Source organism: Salmo trutta, chromosome 20 (genome assembly GCF_901001165.1).
Source record: "Salmo trutta chromosome 20, fSalTru1.1, whole genome shotgun sequence".
Lineage (NCBI taxonomy): Eukaryota > Metazoa > Chordata > Actinopteri > Salmoniformes > Salmonidae > Salmo > Salmo trutta.
This window is the reverse complement of record NC_042976.1, coordinates 10490690-10510092: the sequence shown is the minus strand read 5'-3', so window position 1 is coordinate 10510092 and position 19403 is coordinate 10490690. Positions and strand designations below refer to the sequence as shown.

At 43.6% G+C, this 19403-nt stretch overlaps 1 protein-coding gene and 1 long non-coding RNA gene across 4 annotated transcripts in view; one reads left to right on the top strand and one right to left on the bottom strand.

Annotated features, from left to right (window-relative positions):
* Positions 1 to 8861: 8861 nt before the first annotated feature.
* On the bottom strand, positions 8862 to 15637 carry LOC115155532 (uncharacterized). The gene is made up of 4 exons (XR_003868099.1): positions 15471 to 15637; positions 15037 to 15113; positions 10191 to 10324; positions 8862 to 9911 (listed from the first exon to the last, which is right to left on the bottom strand). It is a non-coding gene; the product is annotated as an uncharacterized LOC115155532 (long non-coding RNA).
* A 339-nt stretch (positions 15638 to 15976) lies between these two features.
* The window catches only part of LOC115155531 (zinc finger E-box-binding homeobox 2), a 78859-nt gene continuing 75432 nt past the window's right edge, over positions 15977 to 19403 (top strand). For all 3 annotated transcript variants that reach the window (XM_029702216.1, XM_029702217.1, XM_029702215.1), the window contains exons 1-2: positions 15977 to 16127; positions 17818 to 17979. In XM_029702216.1, the coding sequence (XP_029558076.1) occupies positions 17907 to 17979 (73 nt within the window). In that variant the 5' untranslated portion in view covers positions 15977 to 16127; positions 17818 to 17906. The remainder of the gene's footprint in view (positions 16128 to 17817; positions 17980 to 19403) is intronic.

The window sequence follows — 19403 nt, the reverse complement described above, 5'->3', positions numbered from 1 at the left end:
TAGCCCTCCAGTGGGTCTCGCCAGTCCGGAGCCGCCAGAGCTGCCCGCCAGTCCAGAGCCGCCAGAGCCGCCCACCTGTCCGGAGCCACCAGAGCCGCCCGCCTGTCCAGAGCAGTCAGAGCCGCCCGCCAGCCCGGTGAGTCCTGTGCCTACGCCTAGGGCCAGGCCTCTGTCATATCTCCCCAGCCTGGTGAATCCTGGGTCAGTGCCGCCGGAGCCGCCAGGGACGCCCACCAGCCAGGCGCAGCCAGGGACGCCCGCCAGCCGGGCGCAACCAGGGCTCAGCCATCGCCGCCCGCCAGCCGGGCTCAGCCATCGCCGCCTCCCAGCCGGGCACAGCCATCTCCGCCCGCCAGCCGGGCGCAACCAGGGTTGCCCGCCAGCCAGGCGCAACCATCACCGCCCGCCAGCCGGGCGCAACCAGGGTCGCCCGCCAGCCGGGTGCAGCCATCGCTGCCCGCCAGCCGGGCGCAGTCAGGTTCGCCCACCAGACCTTCGGCGCGGCCAGGTGTGCAACCTAAGAGGGCGACGCCAAGGGTGGAGCAGAGGCCACGTCCCACACCTGAGCCGCCGCTGTAAGAAGGCCCACCCGGACCCTCCCCTTCAGAGTCAGGTTTTGTGGCCGGAGTCCGCACCTTTGGGGGGGGGGGTACTGTAATGCCCTGGCCATAGAGAGGGGTTTTTGTTCTTTATTTTGGTTAGGCCAGGGTGTTACATTGGGTGGGCGTTCTATGTTCTTTTCTCTATGTTTTTGTATTTCTTTGTTTTGGGCCGTGTGTGGCTCCCAATCAGGCACAGCTGAAGCTCGTTGTTGCTGATTGGGAGTCACACATAAGGAGCATGTTTTTCCTTTGGGTTTTGTGGGTAATTGTTCCTGTTAGTGTTTGCACCTGACAGGACTCTTGGCTGTCAGTTTTCTTGTTTTTTGTATAGTGTTTACGTTGTTCTATTAAAATTCTAATGATGAACACATCCTCTGCTGCACCTTGGTCTAATTCTGACGACGGCCGTTACAGTAGGAAAATACTCACTACACTGCAAGGTAGGAATACTCACTACACTGCAAGGTAGGAATACTTACTACACTGCAAGGTGGGAAAATACTCACTACACTGCAAGGTAGGAATACTTACTACACTGCAAGGTAGGAAAATACTCACTACACTGCAAGGAAGGAATTTTAAAAAGAGAGGGAAAGAAGGCAGCATTGCTGGAGGGAGGGGTCTACATGAGAGGGTGAGGGATGGCATTGGTAGCAATGATTTAGGGGTGGGGAGGCAGGGGGTTGAGAGTAATAACCTGTAAATACATAACAGGTTCTAATTACCTGTAAATACCTAACAGGTTCTAATTACCTGTAAATACCTAACAGGTTCTAATTACCTGTAAATACCGAACAGGTTATAATTACCTGTAAATACCGAACAGGTTATAATTGCCTGTAAATACCTAACAGGTTATAATTACCTGTAAATACCTAACAGGTTATAATTACCTGTAAATACCTAACAGGTTACAATTACCTGTAAATACCTAACAGGTTCTAATTACCTGTAAATACCTAACAGGTTCTAATTACCTGTAAATACCTAACAGGTTCTAATTACCTGTAAATACCTAACAGGTTATAATTACCTGTAAATACCTAACAGGTTATAATTACCTGTAAATACCTAACAGGTTATAATTACCTGTAAATACCGAACAGGTTATAATTGCCTGTAAATACCTAACAGGTTATAATTACCTGTAAATACCTAACAGGTTATAATTACCTGTAAATACCTAACAGGTTCTAATTACCTGTAAATACCTAACAGGTTACAATTACCTGTAAATACCTAACAGGTTACAATTACCTGTAAATACCTAACAGGTTACAATTACCTGTAAATACCTAACAGGTTCTAATTACCTGTAAATACCTAACAGGTTCTAATTACCTGTAAATACCTAACAGGTTATAATTACCTGTAAATACCTAACAGGTTATAATTACCTGTAAATACCTAACAGGTTATATTTACCTGTAAATACCTAACAGGTTAAAATTACCTGTAAATACCTAACAGGTTATAATTACCTGTAAATACAGGTTTAATGAAGAATACATTGATTCAGGGTCATAAGAAAGGGTCCTTGCCACTGAGGGACAAATGAAGTTGTACATTGAATTGAGATATTCCTCTCTTATGGCAGTGGCAGGTTTTTCAAGGCCCCCATAGTCTCGGCATTGACAAATATTTTGGTAATGAGAGGCTGAAGAGCCACAGCTAATCGCTGAGGACAGGATTGTCTAGTCGAGACAGATCTATGCCTCTATAGTTTTAAGGGCATAATCTCACCAACAATTTAGAGCTTTGTAGCATCTTTAAAAATGAGTTAAGATTCACAAAACAAATCGTCACTAAACTGCCCCAAAAAACAAAATAATTTGAAGTCTATCAAGTAGTAGAGCTTTCCGTTCCATGTTAAAAATCGAATCAAATAACAAATCTTAAAAATAAGTCACGAAATGTATCTGAAAAACGAAAATGATTTGTGCCACAGATGCCTATTTGAAACCTGCTTGTCATCAGTAATTGCTGCAGAGTTCCATCCCCTTGAAAAAATAAAGGAGGCCTCTAACAGGAGGCACCAGGGTCCATGGACCATGCAAAGCTTGGCAGGAAATCAAACCGGACTTTGCTGTGATACTGGTAGGGACACAAGAACCTATTTCTTTGGACAAGGCTTAATGAACGGGCCAGGCAAGGCAGGGAGAGATGGCCGGGTGGGTAGAGGGAGAATGGGACAACAAAAAGCCTGGTTTATCTGACCCCTTGGGATTTTAATTACCTCAACAAAAAAACTACACAGAGCAGAACTATAATTTACCAAAACAATATCCTAAAATCCTTAGTATAGTATATACTTTCATCGATTTAACAATTGTCTGTGTCCTGTTGTCTGTGCCCAATAATGTTTGTACCATGTTTTGTGCTGCTACCATGTTGGTTGACTAACCAAGATGGCGTAGCAGTCGGACGTCTGTTTTGTCTTGTCCTGTGTAAATATTGTTTTTCCTTGTTTTTTTCGTATATATTTTGTATACATTTTAATATCACTGTCCATCTACGGACTAAATATACTCTCCTTCAACCCGCCTCACCCAATGTGGTACGGATCTGCTATTTTTTATACTTAAGAACCGGAACCCCCATCAAAGCTAGCCAGCTAACTGGCTACTAGCTAGTAGTCAGTTAGCCATTGCTAGGCCCATCTGCTAGTCCCATCTCTCGGCAAGCCGAAGAGGCCCGTCAGCCACTCCTTGGGCTACAATACCTGGACCCCCCGCCGACACATCACAACTGGACTACCGACATAATTCCGTGCGAGGGGGTTTTTCAACTGCTAGCCGCGGCCCACTAGCTGTCTAGAGCACATCGGACTGTTAGCTTAAGAGGCCCATCGGACATATTCTTTGGCCACTATACCTATTTTGCCAATTGGCCTGGTTTACCACACAGAGCCCTGTTGATCGGTCCTCTGAACCGGAACCCCCCAACAGAAGCTAGCCAGCTAACTAGCTACTAGCTAGTAGTCAGCTAGCCACTGCTAGCGGTCATCAGCTACCTTTAGCCAGGACAACTCTCGCCATTGTGCACAGCGCGACTCAAACCAAAGCAAATCGGACTTATTTTCCCCATACCTCCAGATTCCTACCGCATCTCTGAACCTTTTTCTTTTTCCCCCCCTCACCTGGATCATCACAGCTAGCTAGCTGGTATCCGAGTGGCCACACCTGGCTAACGTCTCTGTCCCGAAGCAAGAACCAATTAGCCTGGAGCAAGCCTTGCCAGGCCCATCTGCTAGCCTGCTAGCCGCGGACCGTTAGCTGTCTAGAACACATCGAACTGTTAGCTTAAGAGGCCCATCGGACAAATTCTTTGGCCACTATACCTATTTTGCCAATTGGCCTGATTTACCACATGGAGCCCTGCTGATCCATCTGTCGACGTCACAGCACGAGGGGGCCACAATAGACCTTTTTCCGTTGCGAAGTCGAACAAAGGCCCTTCTGCTTGCTGCCTGAAGCCACTCACTGGACTCCTATGATCACTTGGCTACGCATGCCTCTCCCTAACGTCAATATGCCTTGTCCATTGCTGTTTTGGTTAGGAATTATTGCCTTATTTCACTGAAGAGCCTCTAGCCCTGCTCAATACGCCAATACTTTAGTTCCACCTCCCACAAATGCGGTGACATCACCTGGATAAATGATATTTCTAGAGACAATATCTCTTTCATTGTCACTCTATGCCTAGGTTTACCTCCACTGTATTCACATCCTACTATACCTTAGTCTGTACATTATGCCTTGAATCTATTCTACCGTGCCCAGAAATCTGCTCCTTTTACTCTCTGTTCTGAACGAACTAGACGGCCAGTTCTTTTAGCCTTTAGCCGTACCCTTATCATACTCCTCCTCTGTTTCTCTGGTGATGTGGAGGTTAATCCAAGCCCTGCAGTGCCTAGCTCCACTCCCATTCCCCAGACACTCTCATTTGTTGACTTCTGTAACCATAAAAGCCTAGTTTCATGCATGTTAACATTAGAAGCCTCCTCCCCAAGTTTGTTCTATTCACTGCCCTAGCACACTCTGCCAACCCTGATGTCCTAGCCGTGTCTGAATCCTGGCGTAGGAAGACTAACTATAACATTTTTCCGACAAGATAGAACTGCCAAATCTACTGCAGGTATAGCCTGCAGAGTTCTGTCTTATTATCCAGGTCTGTGCCCAAACAATTCATTCTTCTACTTTTAAAAATCCACCTCTCCAGAAACAAGTCTCTTACCGTTGCCACTTGCTATTGACCACCTTCTGACCCCAGCTGTGCCCTGGACACCATATGCAAATTGATTGCCCCCCATCTATCTTCAGAGCTTGTGCTGTTAGGTGACCTAAACAGGGACATGCTTAACACCCCGGCCATCCTACAATCTAAGCTTGATGCCCTCAATCTCACACAAATGATCAATGAACCCACCAGGTACAACCCCAAATCCATAAACACAACCTGCCCTCCAAATACACCTCTGCTGTCTTCAACCAGGATCTCAGCGATCACTGCCTAATTGCCTGCGTCCTCAATGGGTCTGCGATCAAGCGACCACCCCTCATCACTGTCAAATGCTCCCTAAAACACTTCAGAGAGCAGGCCTTTCTAATCGACCTGGCCCGGGTATCCTGGAATGATATTGACCTCATTCCATCAGTAGAGGATGCCTGGTTATTCTTTAAAAGTGCTTACCTAACCATCTTAAATAAGCATGCCCCATTCAAAAAATGTAGAACCAGGAACAGATATAGCCCTTGGTTCACTCCAGACCTGACTGCCCTTGACCAGCACAAAAACATCCTGTGGCGGACTGCGTTAGCTTCGAATAGCCCCCGCAATATGCAACTTTTCAGGGAAGTTAGGAACCAATATAGGCAGTTAGGAAAGCAACTTTCCTAACAGGCAGTTAGGAAAGCAAAGGCTAGCGTTTTCAAACAGACATTTGCATCCTGTAGCACTAACTCCAAAAAGTTCTGGGACACTGTAAAGTCCAAGGAGAATAAGAGCACCTCCTCCCAGCTGCCCACTGCACTGAGGCTAGGAAACACTGTCACGACCGATAAATCCATGACAATTGAGAATTTCAATAAGCATTTTTCTACGGTTGGCCATGATTTCCACCTGGCTACCCCTACCCCGGTCAACAGCCCTGCACCCCTCACTGCAACTTGCCCAAGCCTCCCCCATTTCTCCTTCGCCCAAATCCAGATAGCTGATGTTCTGAAAGAGCTGCAAAATCTGGACCCATACAAATCAGCAGGGCTAGACAATCTAGACCCTCTCTTCCTAAAATGAATTGTTGCAACCCCAATAACTAGCTTGTTCAACCTCTCTTTCGTATCATTTGAGGTCCCCAAAGATCGGAAAGCTGCCACGGTCATCCCCCTCTTCAAAGGGGGAGACACTCTAGACCCAAACTGCTACAGACCTATATCTATCTTCTAAGGTCTTCAAAAGCCAATTTAACTAACAGATCACTGACCATTTCAAATCGCACCGTACCTGCTCCGCTATGCAATCTGGTTTCCGAGCTGGTCATGGGTGCACCTCAGCCACGCTCAAGGTCCTAAACGACATCTAAACCACCATCGATAAGAGACAATACTGTGCAGCTGTATTCATCGACCTGGCCAAGGCTTTCGACTCTGTCAATCACCACATTCTTATCGGCAGACCCAACAGCCTTGGTTTCTCAAATGACTGCCTCGCCTGGTTCACCAACTACTTCTCTGATAAAGTTCAGTGTGTCAAATCAGAGGGCCTGTTCTGGACCTCTGGCAGTCTCTATTGGGGTGCCACAGGGTTCATTCCTCGGGCCGACTCTTTTCTTTGTATACATCAATGATGTCGCTTTTGCTGCTGGTGATTCTCTTATCCACCTCTATGTAGACGACACTATTCTGTATATTTCTGGCCCTTCTTTGGACACTGTGTTAACTAACCTCCAGATGAGCTTCAATGCCATACAACTCTCCTTCCGTGGCCTCTAACTGTTCTTAAAAGCAAGCAAAACTTAATGCATGCTCTTCAACCGATCGCTGCCCACACTTACCCACCCGTCCAGCATCACTACACTGGACGGTTCTGACTTAGAATACGTGGACAACTACAACTACCTAGATGTCTGGTTAGACTGTAAACTCTCCTTCCAGACTCACATTAAGCATCTCCAATCCAAAATTAAATCTAGAATCGGCTTCCTATTTCGCAACAAAGCATCCTTCACTCATGCTGCTAAAGAGACCCTTGTAAAACTGACTATCCTACTGATCCTTGACTTCGGCAACGTCATTTACAAAATAGCCTCCAACACTCTATTCAGCAAATTGGATGTAGTCTATCACAGTGCCATCCGTTTTGTCACCAAATCCCATATACTACCTACCACTGTGACCTGTATGCTCTCGTTGGCTGGCCCTCGCTTCATATCTGTCGCCAAATCCACTGGCTCCAGGTCATCTATAAGTCATTGCTAGGTAAAGCCCTGCCTTATCTCAGCTCACTGGTGACCATAGCAGCACCCACACACAGCACGCGCTCTAGCAGGTGTATTTCACTGGTCACCCCCAAAGCCAATTCCTCCTTCAGCCACCTTTCCTTCCAGTTCTCTGCTGCCAATGACTGGAACGAACTGCAAAAATCACTGAAGCTGGAGACTCATATCTCCCTCACTAGCTTTAAGCACCAGCTGTCAAACAGCTCACAGATCACTGCACCTGTACATAGCCCATCTGTAAATAGCCCATCCAACTACTTCATCACCATATTGTTATTTATTTGATTTATTTTGCTCCTTTGCACCCCAGTACCGCTACTTGCACACTCATCACCCCAGTGTTTAATTTGCCATACTGTAATAATTTTGCCACTATGGCCTATTTATTGCCTCACCCCCCTTATCCTACCTCATTTGCACACACTGTATATAGACTTTCTCTATTGTATTATTGACTGTATGTTTGTTTATTCCATGTGTAACTCTGTGTTGTTGTTTGTGTCGCACTGCTTTGCTTTATCTTGGCCAGGTCGCAGTTGTAAATGAGAACTTGTTCTCAACTAGCCCACCTGCTTAAATAAAGGTGAAATAAAGAATCAAAAAAAATAAAAAAATAGTGTTGCTACCATGTTGTTGTCGTGTTGTGTTGTTACCATGCTTTGTTGTCATGTGTTGCTGCCTTGCTATGTTGTTGTCTTAGGACTCTCTTTATGTAGTGTTGTCTCTCTTGTCATGTGTGTTTTGTCCTATATTTATTTGTATTTAAAAAAAATTAAATCCCAGCAGGAAGCCTTTTGCCTTTTGGTAGGCTGTCATAACTAAGTATCTGTTCTTAACTGACTTGCCTAGTTAAATAAAGGTTAAATAAAAGAAATAAAAAAAAATTAAATAAAAGGGGGGGTTACAGGGGAGGAGGGTCATAGAAGTGGAGGGGAGGAGGTTAGGTGGGGATGGGGAGAGAGGAGGGGAGACGGGAGAAGGGAATGAGGTGTTGAAAGTGTTCCACAGGGATGCTGGCCCATGCTGACTCCAATGTTTCGCACAGTTGTGTCAAGATGTCCCTTGGGTGGTGGACCATTCTTGATACACACAGGAAACTCTTGAGCAAGAAAAACCCTGCAGCGCGGCAGTTCTTGACACACTCAAACTGGTGTGCCTGGCTCCTACTACCATTGTCACGTTCGTCGTAGGAAGGAGACCAAGGCGCAGCATGGGTATCGTTCCACATCTATCATTTTAATGTGAAACTTTGCAAGACAAACTATAAACTATAAACAAAACACAAACCATGACGACAGTGGTGCAACATGCACTAAGTCAAAATAATCTCCCACAAACACAGGTGGGAAAAACAACTACTTAAATATGATCCCCAATTAGAGACAACGATGATCATACAAAAACCCCAACATAGAAAAAAGAAGCTAGAACCAAACAACATAGAACTAAATAAACTAGATAAACCCCTCAGTCATGCCCTGACCTACTCTACCATAGAAAATAAGAGCTCTCTATGGTCAGGACGTGACAACCATACCCTGTTCAAAAGCACTTTTGTCTTGCCCATTCACCCTCTGAATAGCACAAATACACAATCCTCAATTGTCTCAAGGCTTAAAAATCATTTTTTAACCTGTCTACTCCACATTCATCTACACTGATTGAATTTTTAACAGATGACATCAATAAGGGATCACAGCTTTCACCTGGAGTCACCTGGCCAGTCTATGTCATGGAAAGAGCAGGTGTTCCTCATTTTTTTCTTTTTTTTAATGTATTGTACATTCAGTGTATAAAGTGAGTGAAACAGTACGTAAACGTTAGTATCCCTTTCCTGCAGTCAATGGCCAAAAGCACCCCCTTTGCCTCATGGGTGGAATGTTAGTCATATTTTTTATAATGTCATAATTAATAAAGATTATTTGAAAAAACTTGCAGAAAATCCGGTGTTTCTATGTTAAACAGTTTTGCTTTATTTCAGTCTTCTGTGATGTATATAAAGGTTAATATTGGATGCAAAGTCAAAATGTAATCCATTTCAACTCTATATCTGACATGGTACAGGTGTCTTCATTTTTTTAAGCCCATATTCTTGTGTGTGTATACTTTTGTTTCACAGTAGATTTGTTTAAGACCACCAAGAATTACTCTGTGGGACCCTGATTTAGCCCACTGCAGTAAAAGGTTAAGGCCACCATTGTTCAATGACTCTATGTACATAAGGCAGCAGTTTCTAAGGTGCAGGGTAGAGTACCTGGTGGTAGCTGGCTAGAACAGTATAAGATTCAGTCTGATGGCCTGGAGATTTGCCTTGATGCACCTGTACTGTCTCTGCGTTCTAGATGGTAGCGGGGTGAACAGGCCGTGGTTCAGGTGGCTGAGATCCTTGATGATCATCTTGGCCTTCCTGTGACACTGGGTGCTGTAGATGTCCTGGAGGGCAGGCAGTGTGCCCTGGTGATGCGTTGGGCTGACCTCACCACCCTCTGGAGAGCCCTGCATGTGCAGGCGGTGCAATTGAAGTACCAGGTGGTGATACAGCCGACAGGATGCTCTGAATGATGCTTCTGTAGAAGTTTGTGAGGGTTTTAGGGGCCAAGCCTAATTTCTTCAGCCTCCTGTCAGTGACTTGTACGTAGATGAACTTGAAGCTTTTGACCTTCTCCACTGTTGCCCCATCGATGTCTCTCTGCTGTCTCCTGTAGACCACGATCAGTTTCTTCATTTTGTTGATGTTTGAGTGCCCTAACTCCACTCTGCCAGGGCTCTCACTTCCTTTCTGTAGGCTGTCTCATCATTGTTGGTAATCAAGCCTACCAAATAAAATAAAATAAAATGTTATTAGTGACATACACATGGTTAGCAGATGTTATTGTGAGTGTAGAGAAATGCTTGTGCTTCTAGTTCAGACAGTGCAGCAATATCTGACAAGTAATATCCACTGTTGTGTCGTCAGCAAATTTGATGATAGAGTTGGAGATGTGCGTGGCCACACAATCATGGGTTAACAGGGAGTACAGGAGGGGGCTGAGCATGCACCCCTGTGGGGCCCCCATGTTGATGATCAGCATTGCGGAGGTGTTGTTGCCTACCTCCACCATTTGGGGTCAGCCCGTCAGGATGTCCAGGACCCAGTTTTACAAGAAGGATTTTAGACCCAGGGCCCTGAACGTAGTGATGAGCTTGGAGGGCACTATGGTGTTGAAGGCTGAGCTGCGTTATTACACTGTAATACAACAGTATGTGTATGAACACCCTTTCAAATTAGTGGATTCCACTATTTCAGCCACACTCATTGCTGACAGGTGTATAAAATTGAGCACACAGCTATGTAATCTCCATAGACAAACATTGGCAGTAGATTGGCCTTACTGAAGAGCTCAGTGACTTTCATAGGATGCCACCTTTCCAACAAGACAGTTTGTCAAGTGTATGCCCTGCTAAAGCTGCCCTGGTCAACTGTAAGTGCTGTTATTGTAAAGTGGAAACATCTAGATGCAACAAGTGCTCAGCCTCAAAAAAGTAGGCCACACAAGCTCACAGATCGGGACCGCTGAGTGCTGAAGCGAGTAGCGCATAAAAATCACTACCTGCCCGAATACATAGTGCCAACTGTCAAATTTGGTGGAGGAGGGGTAATGGACTGGGGCTGTTTTTCATGGTTTGGGCTAGGTCCCTTAGTTCCAGTTAAGGGAAATCTTAATGACATTCTAGATGATTCAGTGACATTCTAGACAATTCTGTTATTCCAACTTTGTGGCATGGCGGGGGGGGGGGGGGTAGTTTTGGGGAAGGAGTGGGGGGCCAGTGGGATATTGAGTACATTATGTCAACATAAAAAAACACATAAGGATTCATTGTCCATAAACTTCAATGGTGATAGTTGCATAGCAAACTGCAAAAGGCAAGGATATCAGACTACATTTGTTTTGTTGTTGATTGAAGTTGTTTGTTGTTGGATGCCAGTGGGCAACAATCCGATGCCAAACCACATCAGAGAGAACTGCCCTGTGGGTGTTCACTGTGTTACTGGTATTTTGAGGTGACAAATTCAAGCAATTTACATATAATCCACAAAACAGTGGAAAACATAAGGTGAGTAAATCTTGCTTTACCACATTGTTCAAAATAATCAAAGTGGGAGAAGTTTATTTCACTGTAGAGAGGCATTTGAGCTGTTTGTGCCATAATATTGTCACGTCCTGATCCTAGTAAGATGTAATTTTCTATAGTAGAGTAGGTCAGGGCATGACAGGGGGTGTTTTGGGTTGTTCTATGTTTTCTATTTCTATGTTTAAGTTCTAGTTTTTCTATTTCTATGTTGGGATTGTTTGGGTTGATCTCTAATTGGAGGCAGCTGATCCTCGTTGCCTCTGATTACAGATCATATTTAAGTAGGGGGTTTTCTTCCTGGGTTTGGTGGGTAGTTGTTTTCTGTTTAGTGTATGTCACCTGACGGAACTGTTGTCGGTCGTTTTGTTATTTTGTTTAAGTATATTCATTAAAAGTAAATATGAGCACTCTACACGCTGCGTCTTGGTCCCCTTTATACGACCCTCGTTACAGAACTACCCACCATGATTGGATCAAGCGGCGTGCCCGGGCAGAAATGGACATCTGGTCACATCAGGAGTGGATTGAGAGGAGAGACTGGACTTGGGGCCAGGTAATCGAACGATATCGAAGCCTACCTGGGAAGAACGAGAGGCAGCCCTCAAAAATGTTTTTTTTTGGGGGGGGGGGGCACATGGGTAGTTTGGCTGGGCCAGAACTTGGACCTGAGCCAATTCCCCGTGCTTTTTGTGGTAAGCATGTGCCTGCCTCTCGCACTCTCTCTCCAGCGCGCCTCCAGAATCCAGTACGTCCTGTGCCTGTTTTTCGCACTCTCCCTCCAGTGTGCATCCATAACCCAGTAAGGCCGGTGCCTGCTTTGAGCACTCGGTCCTCAGTGCGTCTCCCCAGACCGGTGAGACCGGTTCCTGCTCCACGTACAAAGCCTCCAGTGATAATCGATGGTCCGACGCCTGTAGAGATGATCCATGGCACTAAGCCTCTAGTGATGATCCATGGCCCGGAGCCTGTAGGGATATTCCATGGCACGAAGCCTGAAGAGGTAATCCATGGCCCGGAACCTGAAGAAATAATCCTTGGCAAAAAGCCTGGAGGGATTATAAATGGTCCGGAGCCTGTAGGGATAAACCATGGCACAGATCCTGTAGGGATAAACCATGGCACGAAGCCTGTAGGAATAATCCATGGCCCGGCACCTGTAGAGATAATCCATGGTAAGAAGCCTCCAGTGATGATCCTTTGCACGGAACCTGTAGAGATGATCCATGGCAGGGAGCCAGCAGCAAAGGTCACTAGTCCGGAACCTATTATGACACCTTCCAGTCCGGAGCCTCCGGCGACGCTTTTCCTTCCGGAGCCTCCAGCGACACTCTTCAGTCCGGAGCCTCCAGCGGCGGTCCGCAGCCCGGAGCCTCCAGCGGCGGTCCGCAGCCCGGAGCCTCCAGCGGCGGTCCACAGCCCGGAGCCTCCAGCGGCGGTCCGCAGCCCTGAACCTCCAGCAATGATCTGCAGTCCGGTTCCTTCGACGACGATCCACGATCAGGTGGTAATAAAGCAGAAGGATCAGTGGGTGGAGCGGGGAGTACGCCCAGAGCCAGAGCCGCCTCCTATGCTGGAAGTTATGTGGACTGCATTTGAGCCGCCATAGACTTTTGTCACACTCCTTACCCTCCCTTTGTGTTTTGTGGTTGTTTTGTTGGGTTTTGATTATGTTGCATAGTCTGCACCTTTGGGGGGGTACTGTCACGTCCTGATCCTAGTAAGATGTAATTTTCTATAGTGGAGTAGGTCAGGGTGTGACAGGGGGTGTTTTGGGTTGTTCTATGTTTTCTATTTCGATGTTTAAGTTCTAGTATTTCTATGTTGGGATTGTTTGGGTTGATCTCTAATTGGAGGCAGCTGATCCTCGTTGCCTCTGATTAGAGATCATATTTAAGTAGGGGTTTTTCTTCCTGGGTTTGGTGGGTAGTTGTTTTCTGTTTAGTGTATGTCACCTGACGGAACTGTTGTCGGTCGTTTTGTTAAAGTATATTCATTAAAAGTAAATATGAGCACTCTACACGCTGCGCCTTGGTCCCCTTTATACGACCCATGTTACAAATATGGACTTGGTCTTTTACCAAATAGAGCCATCTTCTGTATACCACCCCTACCTTGTCACAACAAAACTGATTGGCTCAAACACATTAAGAAGGAAAGAAATTCCACAAATTAACTTGTAATTGAAATGCATTCCAGGTGAATGGAAGCTGGTTGAGAGAATGCCAAGAGTGTAGAAGAATCTCAAATATATTTAGATTTGTTTAACACTTTTTTGGTTACTACATGATTCCATGTGTGTTATTTCATAGTTGTAATGTCTTCACTATTATCCTACAATGTAGAAAATAGTAAGAATAAAGAAAATCCCTTGAATGAGTAGGTGTGTCCACACTTTTGACTGGTACTGAATATAAAGTCTAATTTTGGGATGCAAACTCAAAATGTAAACAATGTCAACTCTATATCTGATATCATACAGGTGTCTTCTTTTTTAAGCCCATAACCATGTGTGTGAGGTGTATACTTTTGTTTAACACTACCAAGAAACACTGTGTGTGATCCTGATTTAGCCCACTGCAGTAGAAAGTTATCTATTTGACTCTAATCTACTCCCTCAACCGTATCCCTCCTGTGTTGCAATAAGACCTCTTGAGCAACATTAGGTTTCTATCTTTGTGGTGTGGGTGTGTGTCTTTGTGTGTGTCTTTGTGTGTGTGTGTGTGTGTGTGTGTGTGCAGGGCACGACAACCCTCTCCTCAGGTTTTTGAGGTGACTGAGGCTGTCACTTCTCTTTTTGTTGTTCCTAGAACTTAACAGGTGGTTTTAACATGTAGAACTATGGGCCACACTAAATAAGCCACATACAGCAATTCAGCATCTCATATTATAAAATATATTTCTTTTCTTTTTCCATTCGTTATTTTCTTCCCAAAAGCCATCTGCTAGCAGGGACAAAACGTTCAGTATAAATGTACTTTTATAGACAACTTTTTCATAAAACTGCAGATAAATTTTTTCAACACAACTGTTTTAATCACATTGAGGTAAGTATTGTTTCAAAAAATATTTTTGCTCCTTTTTCCAAATCAACCACGTTAGTGCCCACTGGGCAGAGACGTCAATCCAGCCTTTATTCCACATTGGTTCAACGTAATTTCAGTGTGTGCCCAGTGGGCAGAGACGTCAATCCAGCCTTTATTCCACATTGGTTCAACGTAATTTCAGTTTGTGCCCAGTGGGTGGGAATGTAATTTAGATAATGGCAGTATATGCCATTCTTCATTATCAAAAGCTAATTGGAGGATTTAGGCGATTACGGAACAATGATATATACTTGGTCAAACTCGGATTCAGGACAAATGTTCTTAAAAACGCTGTTCTTCTAGAAGAGACGAGAGGATGCTCTACTGACAGTAGATGTCGTAAAGATGTCTTGATCATAAAGAACGGCACTCGGGCATCGAAGTCTAATCAAATGTTATGTCATTTTAAGAACCAACAGAGACACCAAAAAGATAGATTTACTATAAACACGTGTCCTCTGTGCACTTCTAGATAACCCTTATGATTATTTAACACGTATCCCCGTCGTGATTCATATTACAAGGCTTATTTACAGACATACTACATACTTTACTTTTAGCCTCCATGCAAGTATTGTCATATAGTGAGGCCTTGGAAAAAGTGGTCCCCAATTCCATATTAATAAATACATGAAAAGTAGGCTACAATATATACATGTTTATGACATTTGATAATAATAATAACGTTACAACGTTATTATTGTTAATAACTTTAAAAGATTACTGTAGAGCTCAAAATTACCTGATAACATCTTAATCCAGTTCCCATATTCCTGATCTGGTTTGATCGCCAGTCTAATCCAGTTGGCTATGAGTGGACTGATCATATTCCATTCATTGGTGAGAGTATCATCCATGCAGAAAATGCATAGACACAGAGAATACTTTAACAACCACAAACCATGGGTGTAACTCTCCGCTAGACATTATGTTGCTGTACAAGTGATGATGTAAATGAAAACGAACTGTGCTAAACATTTAACACTATTAAAATAAGCCACTCTACAGAATTATACGCATATTTGCAGACTATAATTTACGCCTTTACCCTAGCGTGTTTCGTTAATGCCAGTGACAGCCCCGTTGAAAATATGCTGCATCTTCCCTCGTTCGTTTTTATACAAAAATTACAGTGTGGAATGGCACAGAACAATTTGAATGAGAATATACACTCACTCAGTCAAGATAAAAAGGCAGAGGTATCCGCTGTAGTGCCTCTGAATATATGCCGGAAGGCAGCCATTTGCGTGCAGGTAAACTACCTGTGCGCTCCAATCAGGTACCTTGGCGCTCCTTTCATATGCCAGTTTGGAGAGTAGTTTTCACCGCATTATAAATACCTTCTCTATCACTCCAATACATTGCTGTTTTGTTTATTTTATGAAGTCGCTATTGGAAATCTGATGCGTGGGTAATTCCTCTCACATTTGACTCAAAGCACAGCCTACAAATGATCAAATAGAATCTCATGGGAGACAACAACTTGATCACGTCTCTCTGTCTCCACAACAACGCGCGCACATACTCCTCAATTATCCCTGCGCGTGAAGATAGGTGGCGTGTTAAGGATGTCTCGCGCCTCTATATTGCAGGAAAAGAAAAAGAGCGAAAAAAATGTCATTAGAAGAGGCGTAACCCGTCAGTGCGCGTTCCCAGGTCTGTTTCGTGAAGTGGCTGAAAGAGACCAGTCCTAACCTGCCCATCAGGAATAACGGTCCCTCATCATCAAGCTATTTTCAAGGCTTATTACCAGTTCTTTTCTTTGGATCCACAACGCACCCCCTTTATCATCTCTCTGTGACGTTCTGTCTTCCAACCATCACACTGACACCGGTACGTGTATTTTAACATATTGCTATTTTTACATCAGTTTATGTGAATGAAACTTCAATATCTATTTGATTGAGGTAGATTTGCCATGCAGGTACTTCAGGTATCCGTGCGCCGTTGCGCAATGATCATAGTTGGACAGCCTACCTGCTCAGGTGAGAAAGGTGCGCGCTGCTGCAACAGTGGATAGAGCGCTATATAGGCCTACCTGCATCAACTGTGGTCTGATGCTCTCCTATATTCCCTGTATCCTTTCCGGGAAATCAAATTGTATTCGATGTTATTCGTTCCTATTCCTTTTGAGCTGTCCGAGTAGAAACGGGCGTAGGCTATTCGCGTTGGTTTGCCATCCATTGTGTTTGTTCATTTTACGCATAGCCTTCTATTAGACAAATCAACATACACTGTTTTTTATCCACATTCCAAATTTGTGGACAGCTCATATTATGTGTAGCTGGGATTTGGGCAGTGACCACTAACATACGCACTGTTGTGTGTGTTGTAGGCTGTGTGTGTGTTCACTGCTTGTGCAAATGCCAAAGCCTTGTGAAAAAAAAATGCAATGTGATGCGGTGGCAAACATTTCCAAATGTAAGTCTCTAAACTAGAAGACCCTCGTTTGGGCTGTGCTTCTATCATTCTATTTCAGTTGACTTTCCTCTCAAGTGTATAATATTAAGCTTTTCCGTTTATTGTCGTGTAAATGTTTATGAGTGTTTTTGTGTTTGTTTTCTTCTGTTACGGTTCGCTACCCTTTTAATACAAACTCCGCTGACACCACGTCCCTACATTTTAAACAACATTTAAATCGGGTCTGATACTGCTTTTATTTTTTTACCAATCAGTTTGAATGCTAGATTAAATACATTTGAACATATCATTATTATAAAGGGGAAGTTAGTCTATTTCCCCACATATTGCAACATTTGGCACGTTTTTTTCTTGATGAATGTGTCCAACATCCTTTCATAATGTGTATAGTCTATCAAAATATTAGGTCTTCCGCAGATACACTCATAAACACAGTTTGGAAAAATTTAAAACAAACTCGTAATGACTGACATGATATGAGATGAGCCTATTTAGTTGAATCGAACACTTTGATTAACTTGATTAAGGCAGATGAAAAAAAAGGATTTCAGATAGTAGTCTGTGGCCTATTAATATATTTTGTTATAGATTAAAACTGAATCAATGTTTCTCGAGTGTGATACATTTGGTGATGACAGCAAAGTTGCCTAAGACTGACAGTAGGGACAGCCATAACAAACCTTGAATATCAAAGACATCAAGTCTCAGAAGTTGATGTATAAGTTCAATTAGAAACTTGCACAGAAACATCCACCTTTTCATTTGAGGTTTCATACAATAATCGACATTATTGGAAATGTATGCCTTGCTTTCTTTCAGTCATCCTTGTAAGCTATTGAATGTGTCAGCCTGTCCGTCCTCCTCCTCCTTCTGCTCCGATTCATTGACAATCTGCCCGATTAGGAGACACTTCAAAAGACCAGGCGACAGCGGACGCAGTACGGTCTTTGCTCAAACTCCCTCTCCTGGACTTTAACCCATATGGAGTTTCATTGAAGACTTTAGAGTGAATTAAAACGTTTTATTTCGGGCCCCTGTGGTTGAACGGGATCCATACAGTCATCTTGTCCCAACCTTTGTCGCCGTTTTGTTTGGTTATTAGATATCAACCGGAGCCTGCCTGTGCTGCTGACTGAAGGAGCCGAGCCCATGCGGACTGTAAGCCATCTGACCTAGCCTAAACTCTTATCAATGAAGCAGGAGATCATGGCGGAGGGTCCCCGGTGTAAGAGGCGAAAACAATCCAACCCACAGAGAAAGAACGGTAAGAATATGTTTTAAGTGAAATAAAATGAATGTTTGGGAACATTTGTAAGTTTTGCCAGCAGTCATTTGCGGGACCTCCCGCGCCTTGTCGCCTTTCACAGTTCGATTATAGTTTATATTCAGTGTAGGCACTGAGAATGGGATGGTTGCGTAAAAGTATACTACATTTTGTTGTAGTTTTAAACTTAATCACTATGAAAAGCATTTTCATGTTTATTTTGAATGAGATTAACGAGCGTTAAAGTAAACTATCAAAGTCTGTGTAAGAAAGGGATGTCAGAATGAGGCTCTAATGCGGTTCAGCGAGACAGTGCTACTTTCTAGCAGGCAGGAAAACCGTTATGTGGGTAGGCCTATAGCGCTTCTCGAATCAATTGGATAAATCGGAAAAACCTGTGAATTAGGTAGAAACTGAATTGCATTGGTAACTTTTGTGTGATTATGACGTAAAAGTGCTTTATCTGACTTTTATTCAACACAGTTTCATTGTCGTGTGAATTGTGTTGTGTTGTGGGTATTGTGTTGTGTTGTGCTATAATTGCCATTCATAATTGACTTGGTGCCTTTATTAAAGACCTTTACCACGTCTTAGTTATTATATATAGTCTGTCAACTCGGAGTTAAAGGTCTTAAAATGGCCATGACAACAGGACACAGTTTCTGAATGTGTCAGTGTTGATCGGATCCGGTGCTGCACAAAGGCTACAGCACTAAACACAACACACCTCGTACAGGCAAGCTCACATACTGACCAAAAGTATCCGAGTGCATTTCTGGTATTTCTGACACGTTACTTGAGTTATGTGTTAACCTACAACGTTTAGAGGATATAGAAAACTCCTGAGTTTTGTGTAGGAGTTGTGTTGGGAGTGATAGGGATTTTGCGAGGGGGCATCCCTTTTGACGCCTCAGCCATGTGTGTTATGCAAAGTTATATTTAATTCATGTCAATGTTGAACTGACTCGTTTTCTCTTGTTACTTTAATTTCCCATGGTATTACATGTTTTATGTGAAACTGATATCACAGTAGTTTGTTAAATTTTTATTTTGTTGTATAGCAGTATTGTAGCTAAACATGTATTTTTGAAACAATCTTTACATTTAAATTATATCGTTTTTTTTTATATCACACATTTTCAGTCGACTTATTTTGTTTACTAGTTTTTATTTGTTTATTGTTTCAATGAACTCAGTATGTTGTTCAGGATCTTTACTGCTGTCAAGCACGTTTCTGATCAACAAAGATAATAGTGAAGTATTGCAGCTCCTTTTAGCCGCACATCGGTCTTTGTAAAAACCAAGATGAGAAGTGATTTTTCGAATTGCAACGGTTTTGTTGAAATTTGTAAGACCATTCAGCCAATGTCAATGTGGGCAAAAATGAAGAGAAAAATAATGTTGACAATATTGTTTTGTCAGAG